General features: G+C 41.8%; 1 protein-coding gene across 3 annotated transcripts in view; it reads left to right on the forward strand.

Moving 5' to 3' along the window:
• The window catches only part of LOC138746296 (protein arginine N-methyltransferase 8-like), a 96,286-nt gene extending 89,041 nt beyond the window's left edge, over positions 1-7,245 (forward strand). For 2 of the 3 annotated variants that reach the window (XM_069904520.1, XM_069904519.1), the window contains one exon: positions 6,192-7,245. In XM_069904520.1, the coding sequence (XP_069760621.1) occupies positions 6,192-6,275 (84 nt within the window). In that variant the 3' untranslated portion in view covers positions 6,276-7,245. The remainder of the gene's footprint in view (positions 1-6,191) is intronic. The other variant, XR_011346848.1, reaches the window with a different exon arrangement.
• The last annotated feature ends 8,746 nt before the right edge of the window (positions 7,246-15,991 follow it).

Here is a 15,991-nt window from a genome sequence, read left to right on the forward strand (position 1 = left end):
CTCAAAAAACCGAGATTGAAAGTCTCCACAAAACACCTTCATCACTGCCAGATAGCGAAAAGTAGACTTATAACCTTTACACCACAAAACTTCTTTAACTGGATTAAATCGATGCCGACGCCGACGCTTGACTCAAATCGGGATAGAAAAAAACTCTACTCTTCTGAATCATTAACGGGGCTTGTTGTTGTCTCGTGTTTTGCACTGCTAGACGAAGTCTCGTTTCTCTGTCCAAATAATTCAAACATCGAATTATCACAGGTCTCGGTGATTGACCAGGCAGAGGTCTTCTTCTGAAGGCTCTATGAGCTCTTTCCAATACCAGACCTCCAGAGAAAAATTCCTGCCCCAGTATTTGTGGAATCCATTCAGTAAAAAAACGAAGAGGATCTTGTTCTTCCATAACTTCTGGCAAACCAACAATCTTCACATTATTCTTTCTACTTTGATTCTCCAAATAATCTACTTTCCTCTCTAACTCCCTCTCACGTTCTCGCAATTCTTTAATGGATTTTTCCACCTCCAACACTTTTTCTGTATTAGAAGCCACTTGTTGTTGACATTTCAAAAAAGCAGCCTGAAATTGTTTAAAATCCTCACAAGATGCTTCCACACGTATTTTAATTGTATCCAGTTCCAAAGTGAGCCTCTGAGACATTTCATTCAGCAGAGGCTGAATGATGAGGCTTAGCTGTTTACATTGTAATTCAGAAAAGCTCAGCCCTGGTTTCTCTTGCGTAGTGGCAGAACCAGGTAACTGAAGCTCCTGCTGCATATCAACAACAGGCAGTTTAACAGTTTTACTGCGGGTCTGGACTCCCAGCGACGGCACCCCAACTTCCTCAGGGGGCCGACGCTGTTCTCCCCCCACAGCCCATTGTTGCTTCAAAAACTCACAAAAAAGACCAAAATATTCAGATTGCAGTATATCCTGGGGTATTTCAAGCAATGGAGTCGTCTTCTTGCGTGCCCCTCCGTTAAAGTCAGCAGGCTGCCAGGATCGGGATCCATATCGGGGGCACACGCACCTTCCTCCTGAGAAGGGGTAATTCCAGCGATATCCTTCTCCTGGTGAATGGTAGTCATTTTTTCAGCTCCCACAGGCAATCTCTGTGGTTTAGGCTTGAAAGAAAGCAAACCTGAAGTTGTAGCAGACTGTTTAAGCTCTAAATCTTCAACACTCCAAAAATATAGTTTCTTCTGTACTTGAGGTTTAATCTTTTTACCATTAATAGCCATAACAATTCCTTGATACTTTAAACTAAGTATCAAAAAATTTAATCCTGAAAACAAAGAGTTAGAAACAGATTCTTAAAAGTCTGGCCAGAGAGGTCGAGATTACACCTGTAGACTCTACGCCATCTTGCCACGCCCCCGTCATCTCCAAACTTGATGAATCTTTTGGAGCTGGATCTAGCGTTGCAGTCTTGGGTCAGTGGCATGAACAAGAGCAGGTGAGCACACAGCCCTGAGGTCAGCATGATGGTTCTCAATGTTCTGCTGTCAAACCAAACAGAATTTGGTCTTCCCGTTAAAAAGTCCACATTTCAGTTACAGGGAAGTGTTGAATCCCTGCGAGGTTAGCTTCTCCACGAGCCTTGAGCTATGATCATATTTAACACAGAGCTGAAGTCAATGAACAGCAGCCTGGCGTTTGAGATGTTAATCTCCAGGTGAGACAGGGCAGAGTGGAGGGACGAGGCTCTATGCATCACCAGTGGAATTATTCTAGATGTAGGCAAATAGAAATTAGTCCGGTTTCTCTGGGAGGGGCACTTTGATGTGTTTCATAATAGTGGAGGTCAATGCCACTGGGTCATATTTGAGGCCTGTTCTGTTGCCTTCTTTGGTAATGGGCTGATGGAATGTTTGTTGCGTTGACATGTTAAAGATCTTTGTAAGGACCTTATCAGTTGGACTGCACAGTCCTTCAGTACCTGACCAGGAATGTTGTCTGATCCTGCTGTCTTTTGTAGGTTCACCTTGGATAGGATTCTTTTCACCTCAGACTCAACTATGCAAGGGATCCATTCATCAGGGGACATGGAGCTTTTTTGGCATCTGTCTGTTCTTCTTGTCGTACCATGAGTAGGTGTTCAGTCTGTCCAGAAGGGAGGTATTGTTGTCTTTGACTCGTCAGGTTGTCTTGTGGTCTATTATGGTCTTGATGCCTTGCCACATGTGCCTCTTGTGTGAGTGTCATACAGCTGTCTGTGAATCTTCTGTGCGTACCCCCACATTGTCTTCTAGATTGCACGTGAGAGTTCAGCCCTGGTTGATCTTAATGTCATCCTACACCCTGTACTGAAGGAAGCATCACGAGCTCTAAGAAGGGCCCAGACCTCAGACATGGTTTCTGGTTAGCCATGGAAGTATAGCATTTGATCTCTGTGACATTCTCAGTGCACTGGCTGATGTAAGCAGTCACTGAACTTGTGTACTCCTCTATGTTTACCTTACCATGGTAGGTGGCCACCTCCCTGAAATAGCTCCAGTCTTGCGCCTCAAAACAGACTTGCAGCACTGCTTTGGCCCCACACTCCCCACCCATGTACTGACCTCCCTGCGAATTGACCTAGTTTGCTTTGCCAGTGATCTGTACGCCGGTGTTAGCAGGATGGATATGTGATCCGAGTCACCAAGGTGCAGGTGAGGTTTAGCCTTGAATGCACCAGGGACAACGGTGTACATCTGATCCAGGGTATTCTCTCCTTTGGTGGCAATCTTGATGTGCTGTTGAAACTATGGCAAGATAGTTTTCAGGTTGGTGTGATTGAAGTCGCCAGCTACAATTATTGCATCACTTTCATTACCTGAAGGCAGAATGTAGGCTGTGGCAATCAACATGGCTGAGAATTCCCTGGGCTGATAGAAGGGTCTGCATTTCATCAGGAGGTACTCTATCTCTGATGAGCAGAAGGGGTTTACAACAGAGACATTTGTGCACCAGTTCTCATTTTTGTAAATGCAGTCCCTCTGCGTAAGTCTTGCCAGAAGCAGCAGGGTCTCTGTCTGCCCTGAAGGAGATCAGGCATTCCAGCTGGATCGCTGAGTCTGGAATGGTGTCTTGGAGCCACGTTTCTGTAATCACCAGAGGTTCCAGTGCAGCCTCAGGTAATCAACTTTCTTCTCCAGAGATCTTACATTTGTGAGTAATATCATTGGGAGTGTGGGACTGAATGGGTTAACTCTAAGTCTAACCCCAACGCTGGCCTACTTGCTGTGCTTCTGCTTTACGCAACAGCGCTTCAGACAGTCTCCTGCGTCTCCAGCAATCTGCTCTGCAGTTTGGTGCAGTCTGTTTCCCTTTGTTCAGTGTGTTCAAAGTCACCAAAACAATCCTCGAGTTCATGTCTGCTTCATTTTCTTTTCTCTGGGTTACATGATCATACACAATATGTAATGGGTTAGAGGGTTTTCACTGCTGTACAGAGCTGAAGCGGCCGCTGCAACCTCGTGCTCTACTAAAGTCATGAAAGGGATAGATGATATAGAGGCAGAAAAAGTTGCTTCCGCTGATAACTAGAGGACAGAGCCTCAAGATTCGTGAGAGTAGATTTTAGATGGTTCTTCTTTTCTCAGAGAGTGATGAATATTTGGAGTTCTCTGCCCAAGGAAGCAGTAGAGGCTGCCTCATTAAAGACACAGTTAGATAGATTTTTGCATAGTTCTGGGTTCTGGGGAAAAGGCAGGTGGAATCCATAGCCAAGTCAGCTAGGATCTTATTGAATGGTGGAACAGGCTGGACAAGCCAGATGGCCAGCTCCTGCTCATATTTTTATGTTCTTATGACAAAGTGGTGAAGAAGGAATTTGGCTTTAAATGGGTGAGCTATGAAGTTCTTCAATAAATTAGAAGGGCTGGTCTCAGGATGTTGCCGGGACAGGAGTGGTTGAGTTATGAGGAGAGGTTGGATGGGCTGGCTCTTTATTCTCTCGAGCAAAGGAATTTACAGGGTGATCTTGCAGAAGTGTACAAATTAAGAGGGGCATGGATAATGTTCAGTCTTTTTCTCTAGGGTAGATTCTAGAACTAGAAGGCATAGGTTTAAAGTGAGGGGAATAATTTAGGAGGGACCCAAGAGGCTTTTTTTTCACTCTGAGAGTGGTCTGTATCTGAAATGAACTGCCTAAGGAAACTGCAGTAGCAGATTTGATAAAAGCTTTCTGAAGACATTGGGACAGATTTATGGGAGAGGCAGGGCTCAGAGGGGTATGCCCCAAATGCAGACAAATAGGATCAGCCCAGAGTGCCAACTTGGTTGGCATGGACTGGTTAGACCAAATGGACAGTCATCATTCAAGTGCTTGATGTTCAGCGTGGGCGATGATATCTCTCCATCTCTCATAATTTCTGACCCTCCGAATTGTAGTTGTTGTCTCCCCTGCTCTCCTTCGGTGAAGGCTCCATCTTTAAGCTGAGACCATGGTCAATGTTGAGTTCATAATTATACAAGGGAAAAATACTGAAGTGATCTCCCATTGTCTTCTTCAGTTGCAGTGTCCATGCTGGACGGGTAACCTTGACCATTGATCATCAGATTCATCTGCCCAGCTTTTTTAGTTTTACAACCATCAATTCCAATTTGTAGAATCTGCTTGTAAAAACCATTCACAATCCATGGTTTCACGGGTCTCTGATTTGGAGGCTAAACAGGTGCTGCACCTTGTCCAAAGGTGACCTGTAGGCTACTGGATGGAAGAAACGCCTGACCCCTCCTATTGCTAAGCAATTATGCAACACTGACTCTGGTTGAGTATAACTGAGATGCTGTCTAGGATTGCACCAGGATTTTGAACAAATGGGTGTAGGCCAAGTAATGGCAGACAGAATTTATCTTGATGAATATTTTGGTAAGTCAACCTTTTGCTTGGAGAGTTTTGGATTGGATTTACATTCATTTGGAGATCGAGAATCTGGTCGGGTTGTGCCAGAACAACAATTTTGCTCTCAACATCAGCAAGAAAAGTCATCAAGAAATAGGCTCGTTGGCCCACTAGTCTGTGCCGACTGACCTGCACCCCTTCCATAGTCCTCCATGCCCCTCCCAACCATGTAACTGGCCAAATTTTTGTTATATATTTAAATTGTCCTCATTCACCACTTCAACTGGTTGCTCGTTCCACACTCCCACCACTCTGTGTGAAGAAGTTCCCCCTAAGCATTTCCTCTTTCACCCTTAACCCATGCCCTCATCTCCCCTCAATGGAAAAAACCTCCCTACATTTACTATGTCTATACCAGTCATAATTTTAAATACCTCTATCAAATCTCTCCTCATTCTTTTATGCTCCAGGGAATAAAGTCCTAACCTGTTTAACATTTCCCTGTAACTCAGTTCAAGTTCCAGTAACATCCTCGTTCATTTTTTCTGCTCTCTTTCAATCTTATTGCTATCTTTCCTGTAGTTGCACACAAAGCTCCAAATTTGGCCTCACCGATGACTTTACCATAACATCCCAACTCCTATACTCAATACAAATTTAGGAAGGCCAATGTACCAGAAGCTCTCTTTACAACCCCATCTACCCTTGATTCCACTTTCAGGGAATCATGGATGTGAATTCCAAGATCCTTCTAATGACTAGCATTCCTCACTGCCCTACTCTTTCTATGCACTTTGAGTAATATCTTTAAGTGTGGCTGGTGCTCCATACTTTCATGGTAAAGAAAAGGAAATTCAGGCACGCCACTTAAACATACAATATTTAACATGCTCTAACTATCTGTCTGAGATCCAATCACGATCCATCAGGTTCAGGGCTAGTGACAGGACTTTGTGAGGGTTGAAGGAGTATCTGCTCCTCACAAAGAGGGTCTATTTCCTCAGCTGGGGTCAATAATTAAATGCACAAACGTTATGGAGGAGAACCAACTCTTTGGGCCTGAATCCTTCAAATTACGAGCAAAATGCAGACATGCCCCTCAATAAAAAGGCTGGGGAAGGAGGGAAGACGGAGCAGGAGGAAGAGCACAGGCCAACAGGCAAAAGGCCATAAATTGGACATGCATAGGAGGAAAGGTGAGTAAATAAACAAATCTCTCAACATTAGGCTATGTTCTTATGCCAAGGTGATAGATCTGCTACAGCAGAATGGGAGTTTAATTTTAGGTGGAATAATTACATTTCATTTGTGATCCTGTAACAAAGTGGCCTGGTTTAAGACGATCTTAATTATTTTTCATTGCAGCGTGATCTGGATTTCACCCTAGAGCTGGATTTCCGGGGCCAGTTATGTGAAGCGTCACTGTCTCATGATTACAAAATGCGCTGACTACCTTCCAAATCTTTGTATCATATTTTAAATCATTCTACTGAAATATTAGGAAGTAAAATCCAGCAACTGATAATCGCCAACACACTTGGAGAAATAAACACCCATTTATGGAAGTTACTTTTGATCATTGTGTAATGCATCTGATTCCACAGTGTCAAGTGTGGATATAGTCTATCTTAAAAAAAAGCTCCAATATTAAGACAAAACTCTCTCTAGTTTCAAGAGTCTGCTTTAAGAAGCAGAAATAATACTGAATGTTAATACTGAATCACTTTGTTAGTAATTATTGGCTGGTTCACATCCACTTGCAAAAGAGGATCTATTTTTATGACAAGTCTCTCAGAGGATCAGCAGAAAGGTTTTAGTGTTCTTCACAACACGGAAAAGTAAATGTCGCAATTATTGAGTTTCCATTTACTCCAATTCATACGACAAGGAATTGGCTGGATAGTGAAACTCCACAGACAAAGTGGTGCTCTCTCATTCCGAGTTACACTCTCAGTAAGTGTGTAAGAACACAGAGGTTGTAAATCTCTTGCAGCTTCTAGTGCAGTTTAAAAAAAATATTTACCTTCTACATTTGCTGAAATGTTCTCCATGTGTATAATTCATACAGATTGTGAAATATTCAGGAACTGATTAAATTCTATTTGTGCAACTTACAATTAAATTGCTTTTAATTATCACATTTTGTGCAAGTGAATAGCTTGAAGTTAGAAGATTGTACGACAGTAGAAAAAATCCAAATCGGCAGCTTGTCTTGCTCTGTGCCAAGCCTTCAATATGGGATGCATGTTTTAATCTAGTTCTTGTGGCATGTTTCTACAGTGAAATATTGCCACATAGTTGGAAAGAAACTTTACTTTTAATTATAATGATGTTTAAGATTTTCTTTAGAAAAATATTTGGACAAGGTAAATGTGTTTTGCAATGCAATAAATACATTTATTCATTAATTAACCTTCAACAGGTCTTATCATTTTTTATTTATTGACATGCTTTTGGACAAATTACTATGTTTCCTTAAATTAGCCTGCAATAAACTGGTGTTAATCATACAGCTAAGCCTAGATCCTGATTGGGGCAGAGAATTGGGTAAATCTGAAAGTTTCAAAAGAAGTCACATGGTTAAGTTGCAGGACTAATAACCCAGGCACCTGTATTAACAAACCAGAGACAAGTTCAAATCCTAGCTCAGCAAACAGAAACTTAAAATCATTTAATTACATCATCTGGAATTAAATTAAGAAAATGACAAGCCTCAGTAGAAGTGTGTCTGGATTGTTTGTCCTTCAGGTGATCAAATCTACCATTTGGATAATTATATGAGTCAAGTTTCACAACAATGTAAAATTCCTCAAAAACTGCTGAGGTGAAGCAAGAGGTCATAAAATTGGATGAAGGCAAATAATTTCAACAGTTACTGAAGTAAATTCTGTTTTGGGGAAACGCAAGGGGGAATTTCTTCACTCAGAGGATGGTTGGAGTGTGGAATGAGCTTTCAGCTGAAGTGGTAGATGCAGGTTCAATTTTAATATTTCTTTTCTTTGGCTTGGCTTCGCGGACGAAGATTTATGGAGGGGGTAAAAAAGTCCACGTCAGCTGCAGGCTCGTTTGTGGCTGACAAGTCCGATGCGGGACAGGCAGACACGATTGCAGCGGTTGCAGGGGAAAATTGGTTGGTTGGGGTTGGGTGTTGGGTTTTTCCTCCTTTGCCTTTTGTCAGTGAGGTGGGCTCTGCGGTCTTCTTCAAAGGAGGTTGCTGCCCGCCAAACTGTGAGGCGCCAAGATGCACGGTTTGAGGCGTTATCAGCCCACTGGCGGTGGTCAATGTGGCATTATAATATTTAAGGAAAAGTTAAATAGGTATACAGGACATAACAAAACAACATAACCCATAATTAATGTTTCGACAATTTTATTTGCTTTGCAAAGCAAGGGGTATTTTCTTACAAGGAAGTTGTAAGTAACAACAGGGTCTTACTGCAAGGATGTCCTTCTGGTGCTTTGAAACAGATATTTATACAGGCTGGTTTACTTGTTACATTATCTTGCAACCACTTTTTAAAACCAGGATCAGTGCAATACGTCTGGTCAGCTATCCTGTTTCACGGTCCTTATCTGAAGATATATTTCAAGGAATCTACAACCAGGTAAATATATCCAGACAAATTCCATCCCAGTCTTTATCAAAGGGTAAAGAATTACCTACTATAAACTATGTCCAGTTCAGATGTCTTATCTCTCTACAGTTCCTGACCTGGAAGTTTGCTTCTGAAGCTGTTTGCCATCTGCCTAGCCATAATATTTGCAAATATTGACTGACACCTACTGACTGCAAGAATTTGTCACGTGTGTACAAGGTTGATTCCTGATGCAATATGTGGAGGGCCAACTAGAGGAGAGGCCATACTGGATCTTGTCCTGGTCTGGTGGCGGACCTCTCGGTGGGGGAGGATTTTGGTGAGATGGTCGCAACTCCCTTAAATTCAAAATAGCTATGGAAAAGGATATAAACAGTCAAACTGGGAAAGTGCTTAACTGGGGAAGGGCTAATTATGAAGGGATGAGGCAGGAACTAGCGAGAATAAATTGGAAATGAATGTTTAAGCACAGAAGTAATGTGGAGGAAATTTAGGGACCACTTATGCATGGTTTAAGATAGGTTGGTTCCAGTGGGACAAGGAAAAGATGGTAGGAAAAGGGAATCACGGCTGATGAAGCAGGTTTGGCAACTAGTCAAGAGAAGAAGGAAACATACATTAAATATAGGAAGCAGGAAGCGCTCAAATATATGGTAGCCAGAAAGGAGCTGAAAAAAGGACTTTGGAGAGCTCGAAGGGGGCATAAGGCGGCCTTAGAATGAAGAATTAAGGAGAACCCAAAGGCGTTCTATGAATAGAATGGAAGGATTACAAACATGAAGGTGGGGCCACCAAAGGATAAATGAGGTCAACCTGTCTGGAGGAGGGGGAGGTCCTAAATGAATACTTTGTGAAAGTATATGCAAGAGAAAAGGACTTTGATTACAGTGAGATCAAAATTGAACAGGCTTGTGTTCTGGACCATGTGGAGATTGAGGAAGCAGAAGTGTTGGATCTTCTTAAAAACGTCAAGATTGATAAGTCCCCGGGGCCGGACACGATCTACGTTTTGGGGAAACGCAAGGGGGAATTTCTTCACTCAGAGGATGGTTGGAGTGTGGAATGAGCTTTCAGCTGAAGTGGTAGATGCAGGTTCAATTTTAATATTTAAGGAAAAGTTAAATAGGTATACAGATGAGCCAGGTGAGGATCAATGGGTCTAGGTGGGAGAAGGTGTTTGGCATATACGAGAAGGGCCAAACAGGCCTGTTTTTGTGCTGTAATTGTCTGGTTATATAGTATTTTCTCCTGAGAAATAAGAGCTCTAGTGATACCACCAGGAAGTCAGAGATGGAGTGTATGGAATCGTGGGTAGTTTCAAGATGGATGCCTTCACATGAGGTCTTGTCTGGTTTCAGTGCTGTTGCTTTCTTTAATAAACTAGTTTAAAAATAACCCTTTTCTTTATTGTAATAAAGAAACATCACATGGTACCAGGAAGAAACCACCAGTGTTCATAGTGAGTATTAGTCAATATCAGCAGAGAAAAATGGAGCTTTTAAAAACTCCTAATGTAAAATGGACTGAAAATGTAGACCATGAGTGGAGTCTGTTTAAATAAAGATTTATGTAGTACCTGCAAGCCATTGGAATCTAGCGAACTGGATACATGGAAGTTTGCATTGTTACTTAACTTGGCAGGAACTCAAGCTCTAGAGCAGGGGTCGCCAAATGTGCTGAACATATGAGCCACATACCATGTTTCAGATCCATAGCAATGACGTGATTGCAAGCCACACCCACTAACACCATCGTTAGCCCCTTTCAGATGGCCATAATAACCGAATGTAAAGCCACCCAAAATACTCAAATATGGCTGTCAGGAGGCCACCTGAAAGTGGAGAACCCGTTCCCGAGGTGTACTTACTCGGTGAAGTATAGTTCTGCTTCCAAGCGCTCTCCCTAGGCACCTGAAAGCAGCACATGTTTATTCCCAATAAATCTCAAGTGGAGCCTGGTGCAGTATGTGTGCAGTTTGGATGTTCTACCTGCAGAAGTGTTGTTCCTTCAGGTGCTCTGGTGTCCTGCTATGTCCCAAATGCAAGATGCCTGATGGGTTGACTGGCCTCTATAAGCTGCCCCTAATGGTGACTTGGGGTGAGACAGGGCAGCGAGCAGGCTGTTGACAGTCAGCTGGCGACCCACCGACACCCCTCCGTTCTTCCCCCCTCCCCTCAGTTTACTCCCCTGTTTCCATAACCCTAACCCCACATGGGCCTGAAGTCCATCCAGCTAACTCTGCTAGGCAATGATCAGAACAGACCCTCCCATGCTACGACACAATCAAGAATCACAGAGGCAACCTTAACCAGACTTCTCCTTTTCCTAAATACCCAACACCACAAAATCAATCCCACAAGGGCCTTAAGGCCTGACAGCAAACTCCACCAGGTACTCCTTAAGGCAGGCTCCCTAGGCCAGGACACATCCAGAAGGGCATATATGCACCCTACCCAGATGTCACCTTAACCAAAAAAACCCAAAATAACCAAAAGCTAATCTTACAGGGACGCTAAGGCCTTACAGTAAGCTATACCAGACACTACTCAAGGCAGACCCCCCCAGTCCAGGACACAATCATAGATCACAGGGGCATTTCCACCAGATTTAACCCAATGATATCCACCAAAATAACCCACAATTAATCCCACATGGGCCTTAGGTCCATCCAGCTAACTCTGCCAGGTACTGATGAGGACAGACCACTGGGCCAGGACTCAAACAGGAATCATGAGACAACCATACCCAGAGTTCACCTTATCCTAAACACCAAACAACCCAAAATCAATCCCACAAGGGCCTTTAGGCCTGACAGCAAACTCAAACAGGCACTGATGTAGACTCTAGGCCAGGACAACCAAGGAGCATAAAGGCACCCTTACCCAGACTTAACCCTAATTCTAAACCCCCCCCCCCCCCCAAATAACCTAATATAATCCCACATGGGCCTTAAATCCATTTGGTTAACTCTGCTAGGAAAGGATTAAGACAGGACCCCCGCCCCCCCCCCCCCAGTAATTACAGAGTCAGCCTTAATTACAAAATTAAGACTTCACCTTATCCTAAACCCCCAATAACCCAATATGAATCTCACAGCGGCTTCAAGGGATGGTAGCAAACTCCACCAGACATGTGGGATTTGGAGCAATGTGGAGACTGCTCTGGGAAAGGTGAGTGAAATCAACAAGGTGACAGTTTCCATTCAAACAAAGGGAGTCAGGAGTGCAGCAGAGATGGTGATAATGGCCCAGTGTGGGTGTGCGACTTGGAGGCTTCTGATCGATAGACGTGAGCAAACAGACACATCACAGGAAACCAGGTAAGGATCCTTAAACCTTTCTCTTTAAAGCCTCCAAACATGGGGTACCGCAAGGCTGAGAGGGACAGGGATCCAGAAGGGTGAGAGGGACATGAGAGGCTGAGGGGGTCGGGGACCCAGCAGGGTGAGGGAGACCTGAGGGAATGAGGACCCAGAAGGCTGAGGGAGACCTGAGGGGATGAGGACTCGCGAGGCTGAGGGGGGACGGGGATCAAGAAGGGTGAGGGGGACCCACAAGGCTGAGGGAGAATGGGAGAAAAAGGGGATTAAAAGAATAGAAAATTGTTTTTCAGGAAATAGATTCTTATCCTTTGAACAAATGAAAGATAAGTACAATATAACTCAAGATGCAGCGCTGGCATATTACCAATTGAAATCCTACTTGAAGGATAAATTAGGAAGCAGTTTGAGTTTGCCAGAGGCAAGTAACCTTGAGTATGTGATTACAGATACAATGATAATCAAAAGATTTATAACAAATATGTATATTAAACTGCAAGAAAAGGAGAATGAGGAAACAAATGGTAAAACTAAACAAAAATGGGAACAAGATTTAAATATAAAGATAAAAAAGGAAACATGGGAGAAATTATGTTCTGGAACGATGAGAAATACAATAAATACGAGGCTACGTATGATACAATATAACTGGATACACAGACTATACATTACGCCTCAAAAGTTAAATAAATGGGACCCAACAGTATCTGATAGATGTTTTCGATGTAAAAAAGAAATGGGAACAACAATTCATGCAATCTGGACATGTGAGAAAGTAGAAAAATTTTGGGAAGATCTCAAAATAACAGAAAACAATATACCAAAGAATCCAGAGATCTTTCTCCTAAGTAACATAAAAAACAAAGAATTTGGAATTGATTTGGAGGATGCACAAAAAAGATTTGTTAAGATAGCTCTAGCCGTAGCAAAAAAATGTATTATGTCAACCTGGAAATTGGAAGATAATTTGAAAATACAACAATGGTATATAGAAATGAATAAATGTATTCCATTAGAAAAAAAAAACATATAGTTTAAGAAATAATATTGAAATATTTGAACAAATATGGGAGCCTTACATTAAATACAATGGCGAAAACCTACTGGGGACAATCATTACCTAAGTTGATGGAAGGAGAAGGAAAGAAAAGAATGGACTCAGTAGAATTTCTGGTGTATTTTTGTTGAGTGACAACATTGTCTGACTGGTTTAATGTATCCTAGATTGTATACCTTAAATGGATGGGGGGGGTGGGGGGGTGGGTTGGGAGGAGGGAGGGGGGGGGGAGAAAACGTCACTGTATATGTGTGAAAAGGAAAAAGTGTGTATCATGACTAATGTGATTTATGGTGTGAAAAATAAAAAAAATTTAAAAAATAAATAAATAAATGGAATCTGGATAACATTTTCTACAACTTGTCACTGCCTGGCTTTAACTCGCTTCAGCAGCTTTGTTACATGGGTAAGAATCTATTAAAATGGCATCGTGTCACTGTAACAACTTTTATTAATGGTTCTTTTTAAACCTGATTTAGAGCCCAGGATTTGTTTCACTTGCTAAAGCTTTTCAATCCTTTTTGGAAACAAGAAAAAAAAGAAAATAATTTAAACATATAACACAACAGTAATTCCGTGGCATGTCTCAATGCTTAAATGTCTAATCACAGTAATGGCAAACATTGTGAATGGCAGCTATCTTTATTTCTAAGTGTAAAGAATATCAAATTAACTTGGATCATGAGATTTGATTTCCTAAATCATCTTTAATGATGGAAATTTAAGATTAACAGTATAGTTACATTCCAGTTTTCACGCAAGTTAGAGGAAGAGAGAGATTAATTTAAATTTAACCTTGTTCAACTTATCTTAAAGCTGCTGGTCTGACATAAAACTGGAATTTGAGTTCACAATCCTCCTGGCTTTTACATTAATGACAAAAGTCTATCTTGAAATAATTGTGAGTGATGTTGGTAAGAAAAATGTGGAGACTGTAATGAAATACCTTGAAATGCAACCTATGTAGAGCAGCACAAAAGGGCACAGTTTCTTTCATCCCATTCAGTTGTATTAAGACTGTTTGATGTCTGTTTTGGTGAACACTGTATCCTTTAAACTGTTCCTGATGGATGAGTGTCTTAGCTGTCTTGAGTATGAATAAATGATTTGTCTGGTGCAGATCAAGTGATTCCTTTGGACCATGTAAATATAACTTTTTTTACAGCAAATTTTGGAAAAAAAAACTTTATTTGATCTGACATTCAGCATGTGAATGTGAAATGTTTGTGGTTTAGAAAAAAAAACCAAACCAAAACATTGAAACAATCTCCATAAAACTGTTCTGTAGAACTGTTCCAGGTGGACAGTGAAGTGCTGAGGTCCTCAGTGATGGCTGAATTCCATTTGTGCTGTCAATCTTTCAGTGCTTGGACACCAAACCCATTGATCCTTTTGGAAAATTAAATTCTAAATTTCTGTTATGCCGATAGATGTTGCCTGTTTTATGGCTGGTCCTTGTATGTTTTTATTGCTTTTGGATTCTCTACAAAGCGAATCAATATGAAGGATGTAAAAATAAAGAAAATGATGCCGCCTCATACTGGGATAAATAATGCTTGTAAATTTGTCTGGAATGACATTCTCTGTAAAGATCACAGTATGCTGACTGTGTGATTGTACGCAGAGTGTTTCCGGGACACTGGGTTAGAAAGGCTGTTACGCTTTCCTCACTCACAAATATCGGAGATAAACAAGTGTCAGATCCTTCGGTTACTTGGAATTTTTTTCATAGAATAGTCTTTTTAAAATTATTTTTATAAAATGTGCAGCAGGTTTGTGTGGGAGAAGACCAATTCAGACTGCAAAATTAATACTAAATTCCAACGGTAAATGCAAATGCAGTATCTAAAGGGTAAGTGTTGCTGAGGGGAAAACCACAGGGGGACCCTGCACTGCCTGCCTGTTCCCTATCCCTCTCCTGACTCACTCAGCTACTTTTCTCCTAGGTGTGATTGTGTCCCTGTAACTTTCTTTCACACCTCAGCCTCCCAAATAACCTGGAGTTCATCCAACTCCAGCTCCAATTCCCTCATATGGTCTGTAAGTAGCTGCAGTTCGATGTACCTCTTGCAGATGGAGTCATCATGGATAATATTGGCTTCCCTGACCATCTACATTTTGCAAGAGGAACATGTCCCTACCCTGGCTGCCATTCCCACTCTCTATTAAAGAGTTAGAAAAACATATTACCTTGACTCAATTCTTATACCTCCACTTCAGTCACTGCTCAGCCCAAATCCCCAATCCTATACTGAACTCGTCACACAATGGTCGCTCCACTTTAACCTTGCATTTCTTTTATCTTGTCTCAACTCCAAAGCCTCTGAAAAAGTCTCAAATTCCCACTCCTAAACTGGGCTACTCACACAATGGCTGCTCCAACAATGACCGCTCCAATTATGCCCGCCTCACTGATTTGATCCTGCTAATGAATTATGATTTGATCCGCTAAAGTGCCGAGCCCCATGTGGAACTCTTTCTTTGTCAATCCGTTGGTTAATTGGGCAGCATGAACTCGTGGGCTGGAAGGACCTGTTACTGTGCTGTTTGTATAATTTTTGTTTCAATTAGAAACTGTCCTTGAGTGGTACTTCTTATTCTCTTGCCAGCTCTTCTCTGGTTTTCCTACACAGGTCAAATGGCCCTTCTTGTCTGTGCCGAAAACATCATACTGTTAGTCCAACTGACCTGTACCCATTCTATCACCCTCCAAACCTCTCCCATCCATGTATCTATCCAGTTTATTAAAACCTAAGAGTGAGCATCCCTTATTTTTACTTCTTAATTTCCTTCTTAAGTATTTTCTTTACTCTTCTAGTACCTGAGGAGCTCTTTGTTGCCTCTGCTTTCTATGACCCTCTCTTCTTAACTCGATCACCAATGTTCCTAAAAAATCAGGTTCCCTCTGCCTTTTACTTTTGCCTTTAATCCTGACAGGAACATGCAAACTCTGCACTCTCAAAATGTCGCCTTTGAAGGCCTTCCGCTCACTGAACACATCCTTGTTAGAAAACAACTTATCCCAATCCACTCTTTCTGGATTCGTTCTCATTTCCACAAAATTGACTTTTCTCCAATTTCTAATCTCAACTCAAGGAAAAGTCCTATCCTTATCCATAATTAACTTAAAACTAATCTTGAAAAAAAATATTTGCCTCCATATACTCCTGTCACCTGACCTGTCTGGTTTCCT

Source organism: Narcine bancroftii, chromosome 11, assembly GCF_036971445.1.
Source record: "Narcine bancroftii isolate sNarBan1 chromosome 11, sNarBan1.hap1, whole genome shotgun sequence".
Classification (NCBI taxonomy): Eukaryota; Metazoa; Chordata; class Chondrichthyes; order Torpediniformes; family Narcinidae; genus Narcine; species Narcine bancroftii.